The 20,691-nt window shown below is 40.8% G+C and overlaps 1 protein-coding gene across 1 annotated transcript; it reads left to right on the forward strand.

The window, feature by feature from the left end:
- The first annotated feature begins 13,410 nt into the window (after window positions 1-13,410).
- On the forward strand, window positions 13,411-20,691 carry LOC129844875 (zinc finger protein ZFP2-like). Its single transcript, XM_055913043.1, has one exon. The coding sequence runs from the start codon at window positions 16,494-16,496 to the stop codon at window positions 18,609-18,611; it is 2,118 nt and encodes a 705-aa protein (XP_055769018.1). The 5' UTR covers window positions 13,411-16,493; the 3' UTR covers window positions 18,612-20,691.

Consider the following 20,691-nt stretch of genomic DNA (forward strand, 5'->3'; position numbering starts at 1 on the left):
CGCAATAATGGCGGACAAATCCGTTTACATTTTTCCACATAAATACGGAATAACATCATAAATAGTTCTTACTTTTGGACGAGCTTCCATCAGAATCTTGGGCAAGTTGTCCTTTGTCCAAAATAATCGTTGCTTGGTTGTAAAACGTCGTCTTCAACTTCGGAATTAGCAGCTAACAATAGCTATGTGGCCACAACATGCCCAAATGTTCAAAACGCAATACTAAGGAAATTCCGAAAATAGCAATATACTCGCATAAACTGATATAACTCGGTTTAAAATAACTTCGTTATGATGTTTCTAACACCTATATCGAATTAAATTACAGACGGATATATCTAAGGCCGATAACTGAGCGTTTCAAAATGCCATCCTGAGGTCTTGCTTTGCGTAATGACGAACGTCGAAAAGAGAGCTCCCTTCGCTCCTTGGCCTTTTATAAGGTCTGAGATCTACGTAGAAACTCCATTCCAATTCTCATTGGTTACTGGCATCCAGGGGAAGGCGGGTGCAGTTCATGTCGACCCATAGGATACATACAGAGCTTTAAACTGATCTGAGAACAGAGCCTCGTTTTCAGACCTTCGCAGTTCCTGTCATGAATTTCGCTGCAGAAAGAGTTCTGGTTCACCCACAGACATAATTCAAACGGTTTTAGAAACTAGAGATTGTATTCTATCCAATAGTAATAATAATATGCATATTGTACGAGCAAGAATTGAGTATGAGGCAGTTTAATTTGGAGACAATATTTTCCAAAGTGGAAACAGCACCCCCTAGATTGACAAAAGGTTAACGGTCACATACACATGGTTAGCGGATGTTAACGGTCACATACACATGGTTAGCGGATGTTAATGTTTACATACACATGGTTAGCGGATGTTACTGGTCACATACACATGGTTAGCGGATGTTAACGGTCACATACACATGGTTAGCGGTTGTTAACGGTCACATACACATGGTTAGGGAATGTTAACGGTCACATACACATGGTTAGCGGATGTTAATGGTCACATACACATGGTAAGCGGTTGTTAACGGTCACATACACATGGTTAGCGGATGTTAATGGTCACATACACATGGTTAGCGGATGTTTATGGTCACATACACAAGGTTAGCAGATGTTAATGGTCACATGCGGATGTTAATGGTCACATACACACGGTTAGCAGATGTTAATGGTCACATACACTTGGTTAGCAGATGTTATCGGTCACATGTACATGTTAGCAGATGTTAATGGTCACATACACATGGTTAGCAGATGTTAATGGTCACATACACATGGTTAGCGGATGTTAATGGTCACATACACATGGTTAGCGGATGTTAATGGTCACATACACATGGTTAGCGGATGTTAATGGTCACATACACATGGTTAGCGGTTGTTATTGGTCACATACACATGGTTAGCGGATGTTAACGGTCACATACACATGGTTAGCGGATGTTAATGGTCACATACACATGGTTAGCGGATGTTAACGGTCACATACACATGGTTAGCGGATGTTAACGGCCACATACACATGGTTAGCGGATGTTAACGGTCACATGCACATGGTTAGCGGATGTTAACGGTCACATGCACATGGCTAGCGGATGTTAACGGTCACATGCACATGGCTAGCGGATGTTAACGGTCACATACACATGGTTAGCGGATGTTAATGTTTACATACACATGGTTAGCGGATGTTAATGGTCACATACACATGGTTAGCGGATGTTAATGGTCACATACACATGGTTAGCGGATGTTAATGGTCACATACACATGGTTAGCGGATGTTAATGGTCACATACACATGGTTAGCGGATGTTAATGGTCACATACACATGGTTAGCGGATGTTAACGGTCACATACACATGGTTAGCGGATGTTAACGGTCACATACACATGGTTAGCGGATGTTAATGGTCACATACACATGGTTAGCGGATGTTAACGGTCACATACACATGGTTAGCGGATGTTAATGTTTACATACACATGGTTAGCGGATGTTAATGTTCACATACACACGGTTAGCGGATGTTAACGGTCACATACACATGGTTAGCGGATGTTAACGGTCACATACACATGGTTAGCGGATGTTAACGGTCACATACACATGGTTAGCGGATGTTAATGGTCACATACACATGGTTAGCGGTTGTTAACGGTCACATACACATGGTTAGCGGATGTTAACGGTCACATGCACATGGTTAGCTGATGTTAACGGTCACATACACATGGTTAGCGGATGTTAATGGTCACATACACATGGTTAGCGGATGTTTATGGTCACATACACAAGGTTAGCAGATGTTAATGGTCACATGCACATGGCTAGCGGATGTTAACGGTCACATGCACATGGCTAGCGGATGTTAACGGTCACATACACATGGTTAGCGGATGTTAATGTTTACATACACATGGTTAGCGGATGTTAATGGTCACATACACATGGTTAGCGGATGTTAACGGTCACATACACATGGTTAGCGGATGTTAACGGTCACATACACATGGTTAGCGGTTGTTAACGGTCACATACACATGGTTAGCTGATGTTAACGGTCACATACACATGGTTAGCGGTTGTTAACGGTCACATACACATGGTTAGCGGATGTTAACGGTCACATACACATGGTTAGCGGTTGTTAACGGTCACATACACATGGTTAGCGGATGTTAACGGTCACATACACATGGTTAGCGGATGTTAACGGTCACATACACATGGTTAGCGGATGTTAATGGTCACATACACATGGCTAGCGGTTGTTAACTTCTACTTGCTACGCATCCCGGATCCGGGAGCACCCCCCACAGTAAAAAAGCTGACTAGCATAGCGTCACAAGTAAATACTAGCATCTAAATATCATTAAATCACAAGTCCAAGACACCAGATGAAAGATACAGATCTTGTGAATCCAGCCATCATTTCTGATTTTTAAAATGTTTTACAGGGAAGACACAATATGTAAATCTATTAGCTAACCACGATAGCAAAAGACACAACTTTTTTTTCCCACAATTTTTTTCCTGCATGGGTAGCTATCACAATTTCGACCAAATAAAGATATATATAGCCACTAACCAAGAAACAACTTCATAAGATGACAGTCTGATAACATATTTTTTGTATAGCATATGTTTTTTTAGAAAAATGTGCATATTTCAGGTATAAATCACAGTTCTACATTGCAGCTGCAATCTGAAATAGTGCCGAAGCTGCCAGAATAATTACAGAGACCAACGTCAAATTCCTAATTACTCATCTTAAAACATTTCTGAAAAATACACAGCGTACAGCAAATGAAAGCCCAACATCTTGTGAATCCAGCCAATATGTCAGATTTTTTAAGTGTTTTACAGCGAAAACACAATATAGCATTATATTAGCATACCACAATAGCCAGAAACACAAGCAATTTACCAGCAGCAAAGGTTGGCGATCGTAACAATCCAGCAAAAGATATATAATTTTTGACTAACCTTGATATACTTCATCAGATGACAGTCCTGTAACATCATATTACACAATGCATATAGGTTTTGTTCGAAAATGTGCATATTTAGCAGCACAAATCGTGGTTATACAATGTGATCACCAGCAACATTTCATGCATTCTGGCCGGCGCCATCTTGGAGAGGCACCTAATCTAATCAATAAATAATCGTAAACTTGACTAAAAAATACAGGTTGGACAGCAAATGAAAGATGCATTAGTTATTAATGCAACCGCTGTGTTAGATTTTTAAAATTAACGTTACTAGACATACAGTGTGCGTTACAGCCAGACCAGTGCCGCAATAATGGCGGACAAATCCGTTTACATTTTTCCACATAAATACGGAATAACATCATAAATAGTTCTTACTTTTGGACGAGCTTCCATCAGAATCTTGGGCAAGTTGTCCTTTGTCCAAAATAATCGTTGCTTGGTTGTAAAACGTCGTCTTCAACTTCGGAATTAGCAGCTAACAATAGCTATGTGGCCACAACATGCCCAAATGTTCAAAACGCAATACTAAGGAAATTCCGAAAATAGCAATATACTCGCATAAACTGATATAACTCGGTTTAAAATAACTTCGTTATGATGTTTCTAACACCTATATCGAATTAAATTACAGACGGATATATCTAAGGCCGATAACTGAGCGTTTCAAAATGCCATCCTGAGGTCTTGCTTTGCGTAATGACGAACGTCGAAAAGAGAGCTCCCTTCGCTCCTTGGCCTTTTATAAGGTCTGAGATCTACGTAGAAACTCCATTCCAATTCTCATTGGTTACTGGCATCCAGGGGAAGGCGGGTGCAGTTCATGTCGACCCATAGGATACATACAGAGCTTTAAACTGATCTGAGAACAGAGCCTCGTTTTCAGACCTTCGCAGTTCCTGTCATGAATTTCGCTGCAGAAAGAGTTCTGGTTCACCCACAGACATAATTCAAACGGTTTTAGAAACTAGAGATTGTATTCTATCCAATAGTAATAATAATATGCATATTGTACGAGCAAGAATTGAGTATGAGGCAGTTTAATTTGGAGACAATATTTTCCAAAGTGGAAACAGCACCCCCTAGATTGACAAAAGGTTAACGGTCACATACACATGGTTAGCGGATGTTAACGGTCACATACACATGGTTAGCGGATGTTAATGTTTACATACACATGGTTAGCGGATGTTACTGGTCACATACACATGGTTAGCGGATGTTAACGGTCACATACACATGGTTAGCGGTTGTTAACGGTCACATACACATGGTTAGCGGATAACGGTCACATGCACATGGTTAGCGGATGTTAACGGTCACATACACATGGTTAGGGAATGTTAACGGTCACATACACATGGTTAGCGGAATTTAATGGTCACATACACATGGTTAGCGGATGTTAATGGTCACATACACATGGTTAGCGGATGTTAACGGTCACATACACGTGGTTAGCGGATGTTAACGGTCACATACACTTGGTTAACGGATGTTAATGGTCACATACACATGGTTAGCGGATGTTAATGGTCACATACACATGGTTAGCGGATGTTAATGGTCACATACACATGGTTAGCGGATGTTAACGGTCACATACACATGGTTAGCGGATGTTAATGTTCACATACACACGGTTAGCGGATGTTAACGGTCACATACACATGGTTAGCGGATGTTAATGTTTACATACACATGGTTAGCGGATGTTAATGGTCACATACACATGGTTAGCAGATGTTAATGGTCACATACACATGGTTAGCGGATGTTAACGGTCACATACACATGGTTAGCGGATGTTAACGGTCACATACACATGGTTAGCGGATGTTAACGGTCACATGCACATGGCTAGCGGATGTTAACGGTCACATACACATGGTTAGCGGATGTTAATGTTTACATACACATGGTTAGCGGATGTTAATGGTCACATACACATGGTTAGCGGATGTTAATGTTCACATACACACGGTTAGCGGATGTTAACGGTCACATACACATGGTTAGCGGATGTTAACGGTCACATACACATGGTTAGCGGATGTTAACGGTCACATACACATGGTTAGCGGATGTTAATGGTCACATACACATGGTTAGCGGTTGTTAACGGTCACATACACATGGTTAGCGGATGTTAACGGTCACATGCACATGGTTAGCTGATGTTAACGGTCACATACACATGGTTAGGGAATGTTAACGGTCACATACACATGGTTAGCGGATGTTAATGGTCACATACACATGGTTAGCGGTTGTTAACGGTCACATACACATGGTTAGCGGATGTTAATGGTCACATACACATGGTTAGCGGATGTTTATGGTCACATACACAAGGTTAGCAGATGTTAATGGTCACATGCGGATGTTAATGGTCACATACACACGGTTAGCAGATGTTAATGGTCACATACACTTGGTTAGCAGATGTTATTGGTCACATGTACATGTTAGCAGATGTTATTGGTCACATACACATGGTTAGCAGATGTTAATGGTCACATACACATGGTTAGCAGATGTTAATGGTCACATACACATGGTTAGCGGATGTTAATGGTCACATACACATGTTTAGTTGATGTTAATGGTCACATACACATGGTTAACGGATGTTAATGTTTACATACACATGGTTAGCGGATGTTAATGGTCACATACACATGGTTAGCGGATGTTAACGGTCACATACACATGGTTAGCGGATGTTAACGGTCACATACACATGGTTAGCGGATGTTAACGGTCACATACACATGGTTAGCTGATGTTAACGGTCACATACACATGGTTAGCGGATGTTAACGGTCACATACACATGGTTAGCGGATGTTAACGGTCACATACACATGGTTAGCGGATGTTAACGGTCACATACACATGGTTAGCGGATGTTAACGGTCACATACACATGGTTAGCGGATGTTAACGGTCACATACACATGGTTAGCGGATGTTAACGGTCACATACACATGGTTAGCGGATGTTAACGGTCACATACACATGGTTAGCGGATGTTAACGGTCACATACACATGGTTAGCGGATGTTAACGGTCACATACACATGGTTAGCGGATGTTAACGGTCACATACACATGGTTAGCGGATGTTAACGGTCACATGCACATGGTTAGCGGATGTTAACGGTCACATGCACATGGCTAGCGGATGTTAACGGTCACATGCACATGGCTAGCGGATGTTAACGGTCACATACACATGGTTAGCGGATGTTAATGTTTACATACACATGGTTAGCGGATGTTAATGGTCACATACACATGGTTAGCGGATGTTAATGGTCACATACACATGGTTAGCGGATGTTAATGGTCACATACACATGGTTAGCGGATGTTAACGGTCACATACACATGGTTAGCGGATGTTAACGGTCACATACACATGGTTAGCGGATGTTAATGGTCACATACACATGGTTAGCGGATGTTAACTTCTACTTGCTACGCATCCCGGATCCGGGAGCACCCCCCACAGTAAAAAAGCTGACTAGCATAGCGTCACAAGTAAATACTAGCATCTAAATATCATTAAATCACAAGTCCAAGACACCAGATGAAAGATACAGATCTTGTGAATCCAGCCATCATTTCTGATTTTTAAAATGTTTTACAGGGAAGACACAATATGTAAATCTATTAGCTAACCACGATAGCAAAAGACACAACTTCTTTTTCCCACAATTTTTTTCCTGCATGGGTAGCTATCACAATTTCGACCAAATAAAGATATATATAGCCACTAACCAAGAAACAACTTCATAAGATGACAGTCTGATAACATATTTTTTGTATAGCATCTGTTTTTTTAGAAAAATGTGCATATTTCAGGTATAAATCACAGTTCTACATTGCAGCTGCAATCTGAAATAGTGCCGAAGCTGCCAGAATAATTACAGAGACCAACGTCAAATTCCTAATTACTCATCTTAAAACATTTCTGAAAAATACACAGCGTACAGCAAATGAAAGCCCAACATCTTGTGAATCCAGCCAATATGTCAGATTTTTTAAGTGTTTTACAGCGAAAACACAATATAGCATTATATTAGCATACCACAATAGCCAGAAACACAAGCAATTTACCAGCAGCAAAGGTTGGCGATCGTAACAATCCAGCAAAAGATATATAATTTTTGACTAACCTTGATATACTTCATCAGATGACAGTCCTGTAACATCATATTACACAATGCATATAGGTTTTGTTCGAAAATGTGCATATTTAGCAGCACAAATCGTGGTTATACAATGTGATCACTAGCAACATTTCATGCATTCTGGCCGGCGCCATCTTGGAGAGGCACCTAATCTAATCAATAAATAATCGTAAACTTGACTAAAAAATACAGGTTGGACAGCAAATGAAAGATGCATTAGTTATTAATGCAACCGCTGTGTTAGATTTTTAAAATTAACGTTACTAGACATACAGTGTGCGTTACAGCCAGACCAGTGCCGCAATAATGGCGGACAAATCCGTTTACATTTTTCCACATAAATACGGAATAACATCATAAATAGTTCTTACTTTTGGACGAGCTTCCATCAGAATCTTGGGCAAGTTGTCCTTTGTCCAAAATAATCGTTGCTTGGTTGTAAAACGTCGTCTTCAACTTCGGAATTAGCAGCTAACAATAGCTATGTGGCCACAACATGCCCAAATGTTCAAAACGCAATACTAAGGAAATTCCGAAAATAGCAATATACTCGCATAAACTGATATAACTCGGTTTAAAATAACTTCGTTATGATGTTTCTAACACCTATATCGAATTAAATTACAGACGGATATATCTAAGGCCGATAACTGAGCGTTTCAAAATGCCATCCTGAGGTCTTGCTTTGCGTAATGACGAACGTCGAAAAGAGAGCTCCCTTCGCTCCTTGGCCTTTTATAAGGTCTGAGATCTACGTAGAAACTCCATTCCAATTCTCATTGGTTACTGGCATCCAGGGGAAGGCGGGTGCAGTTCATGTCGACCCATAGGATACATACAGAGCTTTAAACTGATCTGAGAACAGAGCCTCGTTTTCAGACCTTCGCAGTTCCTGTCATGAATTTCGCTGCAGAAAGAGTTCTGGTTCACCCACAGACATAATTCAAACGGTTTTAGAAACTAGAGATTGTATTCTATCCAATAGTAATAATAATATGCATATTGTACGAGCAAGAATTGAGTATGAGGCAGTTTAATTTGGAGACAATATTTTCCAAAGTGGAAACAGCACCCCCTAGATTGACAAAAGGTTAACGGTCACATACACATGGTTAGCGGATGTTAATGTTTACATACACATGGTTAGCGGATGTTACTGGTCACATACACATGGTTAGCGGATGTTAACGGTCACATACACATGGTTAGCGGTTGTTAACGGTCACATACACATGGTTAGCGGATAACGGTCACATGCACATGGTTAGCGGATGTTAACGGTCACATACACATGGTTAGGGAATGTTAACGGTCACATACACATGGTTAGCGGAATTTAATGGTCACATACACATGGTTAGCGTATGTTAATGGTCACATACACATGGCTAGCGGATGTTAACGGTCACATACACGTGGTTAGCGGATGTTAACGGTCACATACACTTGGTTAACGGATGTTAATGGTCACATACACATGGTTAGCGGATGTTAATGGTCACATACACATGGTTAGCGGATGTTAATGGTCACATACACATGGTTAGCGGATGTTAACGGTCACATACACATGGTTAGCGGATAACGGTCACATGCACATGGTTAGCGGATGTTAACGGTCACATACACATGGTTAGGGAATGTTAACGGTCACATACACATGGTTAGCGGAATTTAATGGTCACATACACATGGTTAGCGGATGTTAATGGTCACATACACATGGTTAGCGGATGTTAACGGTCACATACACGTGGTTAGCGGATGTTAACGGTCACATACACTTGGTTAACGGATGTTAATGGTCACATACACATGGTTAGCGGATGTTAATGGTCACATACACATGGTTAGCGGATGTTAATGGTCACATACACATGGTTAGCGGATGTTTATGGTCACATGCGGATGTTAATGGTCACATACACACGGTTAGCAGATGTTAATGGTCACATACACATGGTTAGCAGATGTTATTGGTCACATGTACATGTTAGCAGATGTTAATGGTCACATACACATGGTTAGCGGATGTTAATGGTCACATACACATGGTTAGCGGATGTTAACGGTCACATACACGTGGTTAGCGGATGTTAACGGTCACATACACTTGGTTAACGGATGTTAATGGTCACATACACATGGTTAGCGGATGTTAATGGTCACATACACATGGTTAGCGGATGTTAATGGTCACATACACATGGTTAGCGGATGTTAACGGTCACATACACATGGTTAGCGGATGTTAATGGTCACATACACATGGTTAGCGGATGTTTATGGTCACATGCGGATGTTAATGGTCACATACACACGGTTAGCAGATGTTAATGGTCACATACACATGGTTAGCAGATGTTATTGGTCACATGTACATGTTAGCAGATGTTAATGGTCACATACACATGGTTAGCGGATGTTAATGGTCACATACACATGGTTAGCAGATGTTAATGGTCACATACACATGGTTAGCGGATGTTAATGGTCACATACACATGGTTAGCGGATGTTACTGGTCACATACACATGGTTAGCGGATGTTAATGGTCACATACACATGGTTAGCGGTTGTTATTGGTCAAATACACATGGTTAGCGGATGTTAATGGTCACATACACATGGTTAACGGATGTTAATGTTTACATACACATGGTTAGCGGATGTTAAAGGTCACATACACATGGTTAGCGGATGTTAATGGTCACATACACATGGTTAGCGGATGTTAATGGTCACATACACATGGTTAGCGGATGTTAATGGTCACATACACATGGTTAGCGGATGTTAATGGTCACATGCACATGGTTAGCGGATGTTAATGGTCACATGCACATGGTTAGCGGATGTTAACTGTCACATACACATGGTTAGCGGATGTTAACTGTCACATACACATGGTTAGCGGATGTTAACGGTCACATACACATGGTTAGCGGATGTTAACGGTCACATACACATGGTTAGCGGATGTTTACGGTCACATACACATGGTTAGCGGATGTTAATGGTCACATACACATGGTTAGCGGATGTTAATGGTCACATACACATGATTAGCGGATGTTAACGGTCACATACACATGGTTAGCGGATGTTAACGGTCACATACACATGGTTAGCGGATGTTAACGGTCACATACACATGGTTAGCGGATGTTAACGGTCACATGCACATGGCTAGCGGATGTTAACGGTCACATGCACATGGCTAGCGGATGTTAATGTTTACATACACATGGTTAGCGGATGTTAATGGTCACATACACATGGTTAGCGGATGTTAATGGTCACATACACATGGTTAGCGGATGTTAACGGTCACATACACATGGTTAGCGGATGTTAACGGTCACATACACATGGTTAGCGGATGTTAATGGTCACATACACATGGTTAGCGGTTGTTAACGGTCACATACACATGGTTAGCGGATGTTAACGGTCACATGCACATGGTTAGCGGATGTTAACGGTCAAATACACATGGTTAGGGAATGTTAACGGTCAAATACACATGGTTAGCGGATGTTAATGGTCACATACACATGGTTAGCGGATGTTAATGGTCACATACACATGGTTAGCGGATGTTAATGGTCACATACACACGGATAGTGGATGTTAATGGTCACATACACACGGTTAGCGGATGTTATTGGTCACATACACAGTGTTAGCGGATGTTATTGGTCACATGGTTAGCAGATGATAATGGTCACATACACATGGTTAGCAGATGTTAATGGTCACATACACATGGTTAGCAGATGTTAATGGTCACATACACATGGTTAGCAGATGTTATTGGTCACATACACATGGTTAGATGTTAATGGTCACATACACAAGGTTAGCAGATGTTAATGGTCACATGCGGATGTTAATGGTCACATACACACGGTTAGCAGATGTTAATGGTCACATACACATGGTTAGCAGATGTTATTGGTCACATGTACATGTTAGCAGATGTTAACGGTCACATACACATGGTTAGCGGATGTTAATGGTCACATACACATGGTTAGCGGATGTTAATGGTCACATACACATGGTTAGCGGATGTTAATGGTCACATACACATGGTTAGCAGATGTTAATGGTCACATACACATGGTTAGCGGATGTTAATTGTCACATACACATGGTTAGCAGATGTTATTGGTCACATACACATGGCTAGCAGATGTTAATGGTCACATACACATGGTTAGGGGATGTTAATGGTCACATACACATGGTTAGGGGATGTTAATGGTCACATACACATGGTTAGCAGATGTTAATGCGACTGTAGCGAAATGCTTGTGCTTCTAGTTCCGACAATGCAGTAATATCTAACAAGTAATCTAACAAATTCACAACAACTACCGTATACACACAAATGTAAGGGATGAATAAGAATATGTACATATAAATACATGGATGAGCGATGGCCGTGCGTCATAGGCAGATGCAGTAGATGGTATAGAAGACTGTATATACATATGAGGGTAATGTAGGATATGTGAACATTATTAAAGTTGCGTTATTTAAAGTGACTAGTGATACCTTTTATTAGTTCCATTTATTAAAGTGGCCAGAGATTGAGTCTGTATGTTGGCAGCAGCCTCTCAATGTCAGTGATGGCAGGTTAACCTCTACTTCCTCACAAACCCGGATCCGGTAGCACCCCCATCAGTAAAAAAGATGACTAGCATAGCCTAGCATAGCGTCACAAGTAAATACTAGCATCTAAATATCATTAAATCACAAGTCCAAGACACATGTTTTACAGGGAAGACACAATATGTAAGTCTATTAGCTAACCACGTTAGCAAAAGACACAACTTTTGTTACTCCACCATTTTCTTACTGCATCAGTAGCTATCACAAATTCGACCAAATAAAGATATAAATAGCCACTAACCAAGAAACAACTTCATCAGATGACAGTCTGATAACATATTTATTGTATAGCATGTTTTGTTAGAAAAATGTGCATTTTTCAGGTATAAATCATAGTTTACCATTGCAGCCACCATCACAACTCTCACCAAAGCAACTAGAATAACTACAGAGACCATCGTGTATTACCTAAATACTCATCATAAAACATTTTTGAAAAATACACAGCGTACAGCAAATGAAAGACAAAGATCTTGTGAATCCAGCCAATATTTCAGATTTTCTAAGTGTTTTACAGCGAAAACACAATATAGCATTATATTAGCTTACTACAATAGCCAACCACACAACAGCATTGATTCAAGCCAAAAATAGCAATAACGTATAAACCACCAAAATATATTAATTTTTTCACTGACCTGCTCAGAATTCTTCAGATGACAGTCCTATAACATTATATTACACAATACATATAGAGTTTGTTCGAAAATGTGCATATTTAGCGGCACAAATCGTGGTTATACAATGAGAAAAGTAGCCAAGCTGTCAACAATATGTCGGGAGAAATCTTGGGAGAGGCACCTATTCTAATCGATAACTAATCATAAACTTGACTAAAAAATACAGGTTGGACAGCAAATGAAAGATACATTAGTTCTTAATGCAATCGCTGTGTTACATTTTTTAAATTAACGTTACTACAATATACAGCGTGCGTTAAAGCGAGAACGCACCGAAATTAATGGCGGATTATGCATTTTACATTTTTCAACAGAACAACTAATTAACAGCATAAATACTTCTTTACTTTTTGATGTGCTTCCATCAGAATCTTGGGAAAGTTGTCCTTTGTCCAAAAGAATCGTTGCTCGGTTGTAGAATGTAGTCTTCAGCGTTGCAATTAGCAGTAAACATTAGCCATGTGGGCCAGACATACCCAACCCCCTAGAACGTAACACAAATAAATACCCGAAAATCGCAATATACTGACATAAACTGATATAACTCGGTTTAAAATAACAACATTATGATGTCTTTAACAGCTATATCGAATAAAAACAGAGCCGGATATATCTAAGAGCTATAACCGGAGCTTTCTAGTATGACATGCCAAAGTCCTTCCTGCGTCAGAGCGAAGACGACAAAGACCGGACCCTTCGTTCCCAAGCCATTTATAAGCTCTCAGATCTGCCTAGAGACTCCACTTCAAATCTCACTATTCGCTGACATCCAGGGGAAGGCGTATGCAGTGCATCTCAACCAATAGAAGACAGGCAAATGAATAAACTGACCTGGGAACAGCTTGCAGAATTCAGCATTCTCACATCCTCATAGGAAAATTGCTCTAAGTCCAGTTCTGTTTCACTCACAGACATAATTCAAACGGTTTTAGAAACTAGAGAGTGTTTTATATCCAATAGTAATAATAATATGCATATTGTACGAGCAAGAATTGAGTACGAGGCAGTTTAATTTGGGAACGAAATTATTACAAAGTGAAAACAGCACCCCCTATTGAGAAGAAGTTTTAACAGTCTGAAGGCCTTGAGATAGAAGCTGTTTTTCAGTCTCACGGTCCCAGCTTTGATGCAACTGTACTGACCTCGCCTTCTGGATGATAGCGGTGTGAACAGGCAGTGGCTTGGGTGGTTGTTGTCCTTGATGATCTTTTTGGCCTTCCTGTGACATCGAGTGGTGTAGGTGTCCTGGCGGGCAGGTAGTTTGCCCCGGTGATGCGTTGTGCAGACCGGACCACCCTCTGGAGGGTCTTGCGGTTGAGGGCGGTGCAGTTGCCATACCAGGCGGTGATACAGCCCGACAGGATGCACTCGATTGTGCGTCTGTAAACGTTTGTGAGTGTGTTCGGTGACAAGACAAATTTCTTCAGCCTCCTGAGGTGGAAGAGTCGCTGTTGCGCCTTCTTCACCACACTGTCTGTGTGGGTGGACCATTTCAGTTTGTCTGTGATGTGTACGCCGGGGAACTAAAAACGTTCCACCTTCTCCACTACTGACCCATCAATGTGGATGGGGGTGGGGGGGGGAGTCCACGATCATCTCCTTTGTTTTGTTGATGTTGAGTGAGAGGTTATTTTCCTGACACCACACTCCGAGGGCCCTCACCTCTTCCCTGTGGGTCGTCTCGTCGTTGTTGGTAATCAAGCCGACCACTGTAGCGTTGTCTGCCAACTTGATGATTGAGTTGGATGCGTGCATGGCCACACAGTCATGGGTGAACAGGGAGTACAGGAGAGGGCTCAGAACGCACCCTTGTGGGAGACCCCAGTGTTGAGGATCAACGGGGTGACGATATTGTTTCCTACCTTCGCCACCTGGGGGCAGCCGGTCAGAAAGTCCAGGACCCAGTTGCACAGGGCGGTGGTCGAGACCCAAGATCTGGAGCTTAACTTCTCTAGGGTAGGGGGCAGCGTTTGGAATTTTGGATGAAAACCCAAATTAAACTGCCTGCTACTCAGGCCCAGAAAATATGATATGCATATAACTGGTTCAATAATTACACATACTTCTTAATACTGTAGCAATTTAGTAACAGTCACATGTTCAACTATCATCAGCTGATCCAGGAAATAATTTTCTGAATGCCAGTCAAATGACAAACATCACGACATGCAACAACAACCAAAGTGCTTCTTCATTCATTACTCTGGTAAAGACAGTTATGCCGTGCTCCACGTTGGATCCAACATCCCTAACAAATTGATGTTTGTATTGTGTTATTGTCTGCTTGATTTACAGTAGGTTCTCGTTAGTCTGTTTGGACACAGAGATACTTTGCTCATAATGTGTAGAGAATTGTTCCTTGATGGATAGGCTATTGTACTACACACAGAGCTATTTTCCGTTATTCAGGACATTTAGAATGACATCACATTACAGAGTAGCCTAGTGGGATTATTCACAAAATTATCTGGTGATCAGGTTATGAAATGTCATGACAAAGACATTTTAGTTTCCATGTTTCACCTGTAAATATTAAATTATTTATAGTATTAGGTCTGTTATTGTTAGGTGAAGTTATGGGTCCTACAGTAGGTCTATCTTGTTAGGTGAAGTTTTGGGTCCTACAGTAGGTCTATGTTGTTAGGTGAAGTTATGGGTCAATTTGTTAAACACTCAATGTACAAACCCTCAGTTTCAGGCTGATGGCAAAGCTAGCTAAAGAGCATTTTACTGGTTGAAGTGTTTTATAAGTATAAAGCAGTTGATTTGCGACAATAACACAAACATATTAAGCAGGAGATTCAAAGGAGCCTAACAGTTATAATCCAAAAGTAGTGTGAAATGCACTCATAAACAACCTGGAAATGGAGGCTATTTTTGCTGTCAGCCTATGAGAACTCCCCTGAGTTTCCCCCATGGTGGTGAATTAGTAACTAGCGACACAGAGCTTAATGTGAATTTCCTTGAGTAGCACTCCTGATCTTGCGCTGTAATATTCAGAATACATTGTGGAAAACTAAAATCTTTGTTCACCATTTTTGTTCCAGACAGATATACTACATCCATAACTAGTGGTTTCCTCATTACCAGATATACTACATCCATATCTAGTGGTTTCCTCATTAGCAGGGAGGTGTTTCTGCAATCAAATTGTGTGTGCATCGCCCTCGTGCTGCAATTTTAGCAAATACAGAAAGGGGCCTTTTTTGGAGATCAAAGGTCGTCTGCCACACTGCTTAGGTTTCGACTGTCTTAAGACAATTGTAAAGTAATTTAACAGACCTCTGGGCATCACCTTTTACCTCAAATAAACAGTGGATTTCTGCTGTTGTGGGCCTTTAACCGTCTGACTTTGTTGTTCACACAGGAGAGATACGGACTATCGTGGATCCTCTGGGGAGCCTCAACAACAACATGATGCTGAAGAGGCAGAGAAGAGTCTCTCCACATCAGAACACCTCAAGAAACACCAGTGGAGACCCACAGGGAAGAAATCTCACCGCTGCTCTGACTGTGGGAAGAGATAAACCTCATCAGGCATTTAAAATTCACCAGAGAATACACACAGTAGAGAAATCTTATAGTTGTGGTCAATGTGGAAAGAGTTTTTCAACATCTGGCTCTCTGACTCTGCACCAGAGAACACACACAGGAGAGAAACCTTATAGCTGTGGTCAATGTGGGAAGAGTTTTGGTCAATCTTGCCATCTGGTATCACACCAGAGAACACACACAGGAGAGAAACCTTACAGCTGTGGTCAATGTGGGAAGAGATGTTCTACATCTAGCAATCTGACTGTACACCAGAGAATACACACAGGAGAGAAACCTTATAGCTGTGGTCAATGTGGGAAGAGTTTTGGTCGATCTTGCCATCTGGTATTACACCAGAGAATACACACAGGAGAGAAATCTTATAGTTGTGGTCAATGTGGGAAGAGATGTTCTACATCTAGCAATCTGACTGTACACCAGAGAATACACACAGGAGAGAAACCTTATAGCTGTGGTCAATGTGGGAAGAGTTTTGGTCAATCTTGCCATCTGGTATTACACCAGAGAATACACACAGGAGAGAAACCTTATAGCTGTGGTCAATGTGGGAAGAGTTTTGGTCAATCTTGCCATCTGGTATTACACCAGAGAACACACACAGGAGAGAAACCCTATAGCTGTGGTCAATGTGGGAAGAGTTTTGGTCGATCTTGCCATCTGGTATTACACCAGAGAATACACACAGGAGAGAAATCTTATAGCTGTGGTCAATGTGGGAAGAGTTTTACTACATCTGTCTCTCTGGCTCTGCACCAGAGAACACATACAGGAGAGAAACCTTATAGCTGTGATCAATGTGAGAAGAGTTTTACTACATCCAGCCATCTGACTGTACACCAGAGAACACACACAGGAGAGAAACCTTATAGTTGTAATCATTGTGAGAAGAGTTTTCCTACATCTAGCCAGCTGACTTCACACCAGAGAACACACACAGGAGAGAAACCTTATAGCTGTGATCAATGTGAGAAGAGTTTTCCTACATCAAGCCATCTGACTGTACACCAGAGAACACACACAGGAGAGAAACCTTATAGTTGTAATCATTGTGAGAAGAGTTTTCGTAAATCTTGCCATCTGGTATCACACCAGAGAACACACACAGGAGAGAAACCTTATAGCTGTGATCAATGTGAGAAGAGTTTTACTACATCAAGCCATCTGACTGTACACCAGAGAACACACACAGGAGAGAAACCTTATAGTTGTAATCATTGTGAGGAGAGTTTTCCTACATCTAGCCAGCTGACTTCACACCAGAGAACACACACAGGAGAGAAACCTTACAGCTGTGGTCAATGTGGGAAGAGATATTCTACATCTGGCAATCTGACTGTACACCAGAGAATACACACAGGAGAGAAACCTTATAGCTGTGGTCAGTGTGTGAAGAGTTTTGGTCAATCTTGCCATCTGGTATCACACCAGAGAACACACACAGGAGAGAAACCTTATAGCTGTGGTCAATGTGGGAAGAGTTTTGGTCATTCTGCCAATCTGGTATCACACCAGAGAACACACACAGGAGAGAAACCCTATAGCTGTGGTCAATGTGGGAAGAGTTTTGGTCAATCTTGCCATCTGGTATCACACCAGAGAACACACACAGGAGAGAAACCCTATAGCTGTGGTCAATGTGGGAAGAGTTTTGGTCAATCTTGCCATCTGGTATTACACCAGAGAACACACACAGGAGAGAAACCCTATAGCTGTGGTCAATGTGGGAAGAGTTTTGGTCAATCTTGCCATCTGGTATCACACCAGAGAACACACACAGGAGAGAAACCCTATAGCTGTGGTCAATGTGGGAAGAGTTTTGGTCAATCTTGCCATCTGGTATCACACCAGAGAACACACACAGGAGAGAAACCTTATAGCTGTGGTCAATGTGGGAATAGTTTTGGTCAATCTTGCCATCTGGTATCACACCAGAGAATACACACAGGAGAGAAATCTCTTAGCTGTGACCAGAGATAATAATAATATCTCTGATCAAATATCAGAAAATGTATGAAGGAGTTGTTTCATGATATCAATGTCTCAATGTAGAATGTTTTAATAAATAGTATATTAATATACTCTGCAGTAAGTCAGTCAGAATGTCACAGTGTAGAACCCTAAACGTTTTCCAATTGATTTCAACATGATATGGACATTAGGCTCATTGGGGGAAATCCAGGCTCTGAATTGAAAGAGTACTATTTATGTGATTTAACACAAAGTGACTAACAAAAAAAGAGTTGTCCTCTAACTAGTGATGTACACATTATTCCCAGAATCAACTGATTTCAACATAATATCGATGAGTTAAGACAAATAAGTGTTGTGTTCCTTTGTTCAGCGTCCCCTACATTTAAATGCATCACTCCAAAATGTAGCTGACTGTTTTCTGCAGGTTGTCCTCTAACCAGTGAGCTAAAAGATATCTCCCATTTCCATGTTTTTTTAGTTGTTCGTTTCAACAGCTCGTACAGCCGGATTTCCCCCTTAATCGATATCCGTGATTTATTGCTACTTGTCAAAGCAACAGTGTTTTTGGTGCTTATGCAGTTTATAAGGAGCTTGTTTTAAAAAAAGACAATTATTGTGACCACATGTTAGGTTTTCAATTTATCCCAAACTGTTTCTGCATATTGGTTATTTATTTGGACACGTTAAAACTGTGTTTTGACATTGGGCTATCCCTCCTAGCAAAATGTAATTGAAAAGCCTTTGAAAATAATACTATGCAATCAAATATTTCACATTTCATGTAAGATTTAGTAATGAAAATTATTCATGCAACCAACTGACGTTTTTTTTGGGTACAATTATATTGACATTGTTGCCCTGTTTTTAGAATATCAGGGTTAATTCTCAGATGTGCCAAACCAAATGTACTAGAGCATGACATTGGGGACTGGGCCACGATCCAACAACAAGCCTATCTAGTGAATCCTGAAAAGAGGGAGAAGCTCTGCAGTGAGGTGGAAAGTTACTACGGATATTGCAGGAGTTTCCTCTTTGAAATCAGACATGTCTGTGGTAAGGACAACTTGGTTGCTGATTGTCTCAAGGGTGGGCAGTCAAAAATATTTGTGTTTTGCATTTAGCCAGTGCGTTGTCATGGATCATAGTTTATTTTGACTGCACGTTTTTCCGTATTGGAGATGAGTTTTGTTTGGGCTCGTTCCAAGGGGACGAGAGTTCTAGAAGCTAGTGAGTTTTAGGAAGAGGAGAGTTCTAGAAGCTAGTGGGTTCTAGAAGCTATAGAAAGAAAAATCTTTGTGGGAGTAATAAAAAATAAATATCGTTTTTAATTGTTGTTGCCAGTAGACAGACACCATGTTTATATTGGTGACGGTGAAGCATTGTAGTTGATTATAATGTGAAATGGAAGTTGTTTTCTGTTGTTAGTGAGCATTCTCTTAAGGTGTTAATTAGTCTTTGGTTTTTCCATTTATGTTTTGAGGTTGGACTTTAGCACGTATAGCTAGTTAGCACGTAGGACGCACTGATTGGTGTCACCTCGTTAGTCAGTATGTGTTACACCTGTGCTGGCTTGTCCATCTCGTTAGTGGGAAGGTGTTTCACCTGAGCTGGTCCAGGTTCTATTTAAGAGTGTCTGGCCCAGTGCTCCAGTTGTCTTGATAGATGTGGAGAGTCAACACCTTTAGTTGCTGCACCTTTTTGGTTTGCTTCCTGTCTTTAAGTTAGTTGTGGGTTTTTCTTTTGTTTGCCTCTTCTTGGGCAGATTTAGTGGGTCTCATGGTTGGTGTCTTTTAGGTCCCAGTTGTTGTTACTAGTCAATTTTCAGTGGACACCCCCATAATGTCTTTGAGAACCCCTCCTAAAAAACAAGCTTATATTTTGGGTTGGATATTGCATCCAATTAGTGTTTTAATTAATGGCATTTCCTTAGAATGCTCATTGGTCTTTCAGTTGTTAATCTTCTGTTATGTTTGTGTACTAAATATTTCTGGTTATTTTCATTGTTTTCTCCTGTGAAGCCATTGTGTTGCATCCATGTCTGAAATGTGCTGTATAAATAAAGCTTGATTTGATTTTAAGAAATGAA

Source organism: Salvelinus fontinalis, unplaced genomic scaffold (genome assembly GCF_029448725.1).
Source record: "Salvelinus fontinalis isolate EN_2023a unplaced genomic scaffold, ASM2944872v1 scaffold_0245, whole genome shotgun sequence".
Classification (NCBI taxonomy): domain Eukaryota; kingdom Metazoa; phylum Chordata; class Actinopteri; order Salmoniformes; family Salmonidae; genus Salvelinus; species Salvelinus fontinalis.

What these genes read in the sequence shown, in the direction of transcription:
- LOC129844875 (XM_055913043.1), top strand. Translation starts at nt 16,494, where the DNA reads ATGATGCTGAAGAGGCAGAGAAGAGTCTCTCCACATCAGAACACCTCA.